This window comes from Cololabis saira, chromosome 21, assembly GCF_033807715.1.
Source record: "Cololabis saira isolate AMF1-May2022 chromosome 21, fColSai1.1, whole genome shotgun sequence".
Lineage (NCBI taxonomy): Eukaryota > Metazoa > Chordata > Actinopteri > Beloniformes > Belonidae > Cololabis > Cololabis saira.
This window is the reverse complement of record NC_084607.1, coordinates 32046143-32053676: the sequence shown is the minus strand read 5'-3', so window position 1 is coordinate 32053676 and position 7534 is coordinate 32046143. Positions and strand designations below refer to the sequence as shown.

General features: G+C 40.7%; 1 protein-coding gene across 1 annotated transcript in view; it reads right to left on the bottom strand.

The window, feature by feature from the left end:
- Positions 1–3927: 3927 nt before the first annotated feature.
- The window catches only part of LOC133421583 (zinc finger protein ZFP2-like), a 38657-nt gene continuing 35050 nt past the window's right edge, over positions 3928–7534 (bottom strand). The window contains exon 4 of the mRNA XM_061711235.1: positions 3928–5925. Coding sequence (XP_061567219.1) covers positions 4741–5925 — 1185 coding nt within the window. The 3' untranslated portion in view covers positions 3928–4740. The remainder of the gene's footprint in view (positions 5926–7534) is intronic.

Below are 7534 nucleotides of genomic sequence, written 5' to 3'. Positions count from 1 at the left end.
TGATGGCAGCTAGTTTGAGGATTGGGGGAACAGTTCCAGTGGTGAGGGAAGAGTTAATTATTTCAGTAATCATGGGGGAAATGGATGGCAGACATGCTTTGACAAGCAGGGTGGGGAGGGGATCAAGCTGACAGGTGGTGGTTTTGGCTTTACGAATGAGTTCTGAGATGGTGTGTTCTGATACCGGAGTGAAATTGGTGAGAGAGCTGGAGAGAGGTTGGTTGGTGGTGGTTATCCAGGGTGGGTCATTTGTGGGAGTGCGTGTTGAGGCCAGTTGATGGTGAATGATGTTTATTTTGGAGCTGAAGAAGTCCAGGAAGGCGGTGCACTGGTCTGTGGAGATGTCTGGAGGGAGGGTTTTTGGAGGCTGAAGTAAGTGGTTGACAGTTGAAAAAAGGACTCTATTGTTTCCTGTGGCAGAGTTAATGAGGTTGGAGTAATATGATGATTTGGCAGTATTAAGTGCATTTTTGTAGTGGTGGAGGTGGTCGGAGTACATTTGGTTGTGCACAGTGAGTCCGGTCTTTTTGTGGAGTCGCTCCAGTCGACGGCCTGTGGTTTTGAGCTGATGGAGGTCGGGGGTGAACCAGGGGGCGGAGTGGGTAAATGAAACTGAGCAGGTTTTCAGTGGAGCCAGGGCAGTGAGGGAGGAGGAGAGACAGTTGTTGTAGTGGTTTACCAGGTCAGCAGGGGAGGAGGATGAGGGGGGATTGGGGAAGGAGCTGATAAGGGTAGAGAGATCTGTGGGGTTGATGTGTTTGATGTTCCTGAAGGAGATGATCCGTTGTTCTTTGATTTTGTGCAGTTGGGTATGGATGTCATAAAGTATGGCTTTGTGGTCCGAGATGGGGAAGTCCATGATAGTCAGGTTGGCGGGAGTTATGTCTGTGCAGCAGATTAAATCGAGAATGTGACCTTTGTTATGTGTTGAGAGGTTGACGTGTTGTGTGATACCAAGGCAGTTCAGGAGTGATGTGAAGTCGTTTGCCAGGGTGCAGGATGGGTCGTCAATATGAATGTTGAAGTCGCCATGGAGGATAACAGTAGGGGACATTGTGCATACAGATGTTAACAGTGATGAGAATTCAGTAAGGAAAACAGCGGAGGGTTTTGGTGGTCTGTAGATGGTGACAATGATGATGGGTTTGGGTCCAGAGAGTTTTACGGCTAGGCATTCAAAGGAGGAGTGTTGGGGGACAGTGAGAGCAGTGACTTTTATGTTTTTACGGTAGATGAGAGCCAGCCCCCCCCCCCTCCCAGTGGCGCGGGGTTTACTAAAAAAGGAAAAGCCAGGTGGGGTGGTTGCATTTAACTGGGTGAAATCATTCGGCTGTTGCCACGTTTCTGTGAGGCAGAGAATGTCCAGTGTTTTGTCGGTGATGAGATCAGAGATGAGAAGGGCCTTATTGGTTAGTGATCTGATATTAAGAAGACAGAGTTTGAGACAGGTGAGTGGTGTATATGCAGCTGCTTTGGGCAGAGGAGAGAGTACACTATGGGGAGGGGGGCGTGGCTCTTTGAAAGTCACATGGAAACGGAGGGGTCGGACAGTTATAATGGTATGAATTGGGCGACCGACAGCAGGGGGTGTAATGACAGTAGGGGCCTGTAGGAGGAGCGATCCACAGACGGTATGGATGAATGTAGTAGTGTATTCTGATGATACTACTCTGTATATGTCTGCTACTAATGTTGAAGATCTGTCTGTAGCTCTCAACAAGGAACTACAATATATATCAGAGTGGGTGGTGAATAATAGGATGGTCCTGAACATCTCAAAGACCAAATCTATTGTATTTGGATCACAGCATATGCTCAAGTCAAAGCCCAAACTGTGTCTGCATCTGAGAGATGTGGAAATTGAGCAGGTAGATGAAACAAAATTACTTGGGGTCACACTAGACAGTCAATTAACATGGTCCACTCATTGAAAACATAACTAAGAAAATGGGAGGGGGATTATCGATGATTAGGAGATGTGCTGAATTTTTAACTCCAGCATCAGCTGTCCAGGTCATACAGGCACTAGTGATATCCCACCTTGACTAGTGTCCAGCTGTGTGGTCCAGTGCAGCTAAAAAGGACTTGCGTAAATTGCAAATAGTCCAGAATAAAGCAGCTCGCCTTGCTCTTAAATCCACTACTAGATCTAATACACTGTTAAATCACCGGAAGCTGTCATGGCTGTTTGTGGAGCAGAGATTAGCTTCTAGTTTGGCTGGATTTTTTAGGAACATTTGTTCAAATAAAAAGCCAGAATGCTTATACAGAAATATTAATTACACTAGTGATAGACACAGACATAACACTAGACATGTTGCAATGGGTCGATTCACAATGCCTAAGCCGAGAACTGAGGCAATGAGGAACACAGTCATGTACAGGGCAATGACTTTCTGGAACTCTTTGCCAGCATGTATTACAGAAATTAACGATAAAAGGCAGTTTAAGAAACGACTGAAGGACTTTCTTATACACAATGAAAATATTGTAATTTAACTTTTAACTTTTTTTATGCTGTAATGAATTGTTCTCTCTTGCAATATTTGTATTTTTATTTTTATTTTTAATTCAATGTTTTTGTATGTATTTTGTATGATATTTTGAGGACCCCAGGAAGAGTAGCTGTTGCCAAGTGTAACAGCTAATGGGGATCCTAAATAAACTAAACTAAACTACTGCTATTGAGGGATGAGAGGACGACCTGAAGAAGTGAAGAAATGCTTAGAAGATGGGAAATATCTCATTCTTCCCAATGGGCAAAGTGGATACTACCTCCAGGTGGGTAAATATTGTTACTTATAATCAGTACTCAAGATGAGGGGGGATGGCATCCCCCCCTGAAATAAAAACGGTCCAAATCATCCCCCTTTCCATCCCTTATGTCATTTCATCAATTAATGTGGTTTTACTGCTATTTCAACATTTAGAGTCAACACCAGAAAAATAACATTTGACAATTTTCACCTGATTCAAGTAAACTTTCACCTGAAATAAGTAGGAAAATCTGCCAGTGGGACAAGATTTATCTTCTCATTACAAGCAATAACATCTTGTTCCACTGGCAGATTTTTTTACTTATTTCAAGTGAAAATCTACTTGAAACAGGTAAATTGTTGTTTTTTTTCCAGTGATGAGTCTTGTTTTAAGTGTAATGAGATTTTTTTTTTACTAAAATGAGACATTTTAAATAGAAATAAGACAAATATTCTTGTTAAGATTTTGAGTTTTTGCAGTGATCCATTTTACTTATCCTGTGAAGGACAGTGTCATATTGATAAGTTCAGAAAACTGTTTTTTTATTGTTGTGTTTTGATGTATTTGATGTAAGCCCAGTGGATATTTAAAGCTTACAGAAGGCTGCATTTAACTGCTGCTATGTCATTCCTGCAGTATTTCTGCAGGTGTTTTGGTCAGTGCTATTATTTGTAATATATTATTTGTAATCAGCACAAATTATCTGTCCCAATATGATAAAATCCACCATCCCCCCCTGATTTTTTTTTTTTTTTTTTTACAACTCGAGTACTGCTTATAATCTATGAACTAATGTGACAGGTAGGCTACTTATGAACCTTCATTAAGATAAACTGTAAGCCGTCTTTTATATTTATTCTTTCAGGTCCAGCTGGCAGTGATGTGCCTGGGGCTGCAAGCTGGTTATCTGGACACCAACTGAGCACCTGGAGTTCCAAATTTGATTTGACAGAGACTTCAGATACACACATGAAACACCTCCAGAACTTTTCACACATGCTTCCAACATTTGTAGATGAATTTGTTGCAAAGATGATTCAGCTCTGCCCCAAATATCTGAATCTCTTGAAAATACAGTAAGCAAATAACAGTTATGTGTAATACACACACAAAACACCAAGAGCACTGTATAAAGCTAGGGGGAAACCAGTACAACAGACTTCATTTTTGTTTTCAGTTTTATTAAAAACACAACCTGAAAGATCCCCTCCTGACATATTAGGACATACAATATAGGGACATGAATCAAAACATTTTAACACAAAAATATTGTTTAACAAAAGCACATTACATTTGTGTCTTAAGTGAGAGAGATTCAGTTTACTGTCGGAGGACTTAAGCTCTGATTACATTTACCATTAAGTTTACCGTTAGCATAGTAACTTAAAACAAACTGTATGGCAATAATGCTTTTTTTATTCATTTGGTCCCTTTTCAGATTGTGACATGGTAGTCACTGAAATCTAATGCTTAAGTGTCTGCTCAGTTGCTTTTGACTCAATATTAAAATGTAGTGTTAAATAAAAGGAATTGTTCAACAGAATGAGGGCAGTACAACATAGATTTCACTTATCTAGTGTGAATCAGCTGAACGAAATACAGATGTCATGGTGTCATTTTAGAATTATTTCAGGTCCAGAGGGAATTTATATCCAGCATTAATAATACGTATGGTGATAAAAATCACATGAAAAACGCACTACTGTGAGTCTTTTCTAATATTCTGACAATGATGTCTTGTTGTGAGATTGCAGTGAGCAGGAAACTGAAATCCAGCAGGCAAACAAAGAACTTTTTTATTTAAATGATGTAACAATGGAACATAAACTGATAAAGAATCTAATTTAAACACATTTTTCAGTTAAAACTGAAAACAAAACTCCAGATTTCTTTTTTTCTCAGAACAACATAACATGTCTAAATTGGCACCTTTAACTGAGCTCTCCAAGTAAAAGCTGCCCCACGCTGATCACAGACAATTTTTTATCTGGTGTGAATACGCTGATGACGCCTTAGACTACCTCGTTGGGTAAAAGCTGCCCCATACTGATCACATCTGTAAGGCTTATCCCCAGTGTGAATACGCTGATGACTCCTTAGACTACCTTGTTCGGTAAAAGCTGCCCCACACTGATCACATCTGTAAGGCTTATCCCCAGTGTGAATACGCTGATGACTCCTTAGACTACTTCGTCGGGTAAAAGCTGCCCCACACTGATCACATCTGTAAGGCTTATCCCCAGTGTGAATACACTGATGAATCCTTAGACTATCTTGTCGGGTAAAAGCTGCCCTACACTGATCACATTTGTAAGGCTTATCCCCAGTGTGAATACGCTGATGACTCCTTAGATGACCTTGTTGGGTAAAAGCTGCCCCACACTGATCACATCTGTACGGCTTATCACCAGTGTGGACACACTGATGACTCCTTAGATTACCTTGTTTGGTAAAAGCTGCCCCACACTGATCACATCTGTAAGGCTTATCCCCAGTGTGAATACGCTGATGACTCCTTAGATCACCTTGTCGGGTAAAAGCTGCCCCACACTGATCACATCTGTAAGGCTTATCCCCAGTGTGAATACACTGATGAATCCTTAGACTACCTTGTCGGGTAAAAGCTGCCTCACACTGATCACATCTGTATGGCTTAAATCCAGTGTGAATACGCTGATGGCGCCTTAGATGACCTTGTCGGGTAAAAGCTGCCCCACACTGATCACATCTGTAAGGCTTAAATCCAGTGTGAATACACTGATGACGCCTTAGATTACCTTGTCGGGTAAAAGCTGCCTCACACTGATCACATCTGTAAGGCTTAAATCCAGTGTGAATATGCTGATGATTCCTTAGATGACCTGACAAGGTAAAAGCTGCCCCACACTGATCACATTTGTACGGCTTTTCTCCAGTGTGAATACGCTGATGACTCATTAGACTACCTTGTTGGGTAAAAGCTGCCCCACACTGATCACATTTGTACGGCTTTTCTCCAGTGTGGATACGCTGATGACGCCTTAAAATACTTGACGTGGTAAAAGCTCGCCCACACTGATCACAGGTGTGCGGCTTCTCTTCAGTATGAATCCTCTTTCGGACCTTCAGACCTGGTGAAGTGGCGAGGACTTTATCCCTCCTATTTTTTCTCTCTTTGGCTTTATGTTTCTGTAAGGAAAGAAAAAAAGACTTAGATCCTGTTGTTGGTTGACCTGACAAATCCTTTTTCAGTTCAAGTCAAGTGCTGTCTTTCATGTTCGCAGTGAAACAATGAAGAGTTTTATGTCTGAGTGCTATGTTAAGCATGTTCTGTTATCAATGGCTCTTGACAGCCAGAAACATTCACATAAAACATCTCAATATGTCAAAACAAAAGTGTGAAGTGGTAAAGCTACCCACCCTCAGAACAAAATCATAAATTGTTTATAGAAATTCCACTGAAAAGATGTGGGGATTAATGGTGTAATTCTTGTAGAGCAAATTCAGATTCAAGTTCAGATTTTGGCTGTTGTTTGTATTGCTGTTGTTTCAATCTCTGTGAGCTGGTCATGTTGAAAATCTATTTTTACAGAGATTTAGCACATATGTTCAATATATGAAATAAATTGCAGCTGTTCTGCAACGTGTGAGTCAACCTGCTTCGTTGCCTAGTAATGATGCGAGTACCGCTGCTGAGAGCGCGGGCATATTATTATATTATGGGATGTATAGAGTTTGTAGCTAGCCAACTATGGCGCCGTCAAAAAAAAGAAAAAATACAGACAACATGATATAAAGAAATGTTTCTGCCAGACTCGGGAGCCACGGAAAATAGATGAAGGGAGAGTAACAGAGGCAACAGAGAAAATAACAGACAAAGACACAGAGCCTACGCCGTACCCTACAGCGTAGGCTCTGCGTTGGTGTAACGCGGAACCAGAAATCAGCCTTTACCGTCACTGACACCGGTCCGACTGGTGACTCAGTAAAAAACAATGCATTTAAACAGAACATCTGGCTGGGATCCCGATTGGCTTATAATAACCATAAATACAGCCCTTGGTTGTACCCAGTACTCGAGTTGAGGGGGGATGGCACCCCCCCCTGAAATAAAAACGGTTCAAATCATCCCCCCTGTAAAACTGCCATCCCCCCCTTATGTCATTTCATCAATGAATGTGGTTTTACTGCTATTTCAACATTTAGAGTCATCACCAGAAAAATAACTTATTTGACAAATTTAATCTGTTTCAAGTAAATTTTCACTTGAAATGAGTAGAAAAATCTGCCAGTGGGACAAGATTTATCTTCTCATTACAAGCAAAAAAATCTTGTTCCACTGGCAGATTTTTCTACTTATTTCAAGTGAAAATCTACTTGAAACAGGTGAAAATTGTTGTTTTTTCCAGTGACGAGTATTGTTTTGAAAAAAAAAAAAAATGAGACATTTTAACTAGAAATAGGACAAATATTCTTATTTTGAGTTTTTGCAGTGATCCATTTTACTTATCCTGTGAAGGACAGAATCATATTGATAAGTTCAGAAAAGTGTTTTTTATTGTTGTGTTTTGATGCATTTGATGTAAGCCCAGTGGATATTTAAAGCTTACAGAAGGCTGCATTTAACTGCTGCTATGTCATTCCTGCATTATTTCCTCATGTGTTCTGGTCAGTGCTATTTCTTGTAATATATTATACTATTTGTAATACAAATTATCTGTCCCCATATGCAGGCCCGGATTAAGAGGGCAGGGGCCCCTGGGCAGAAATTCTTGGTGGTCCCGAACCTTTTCTGCAC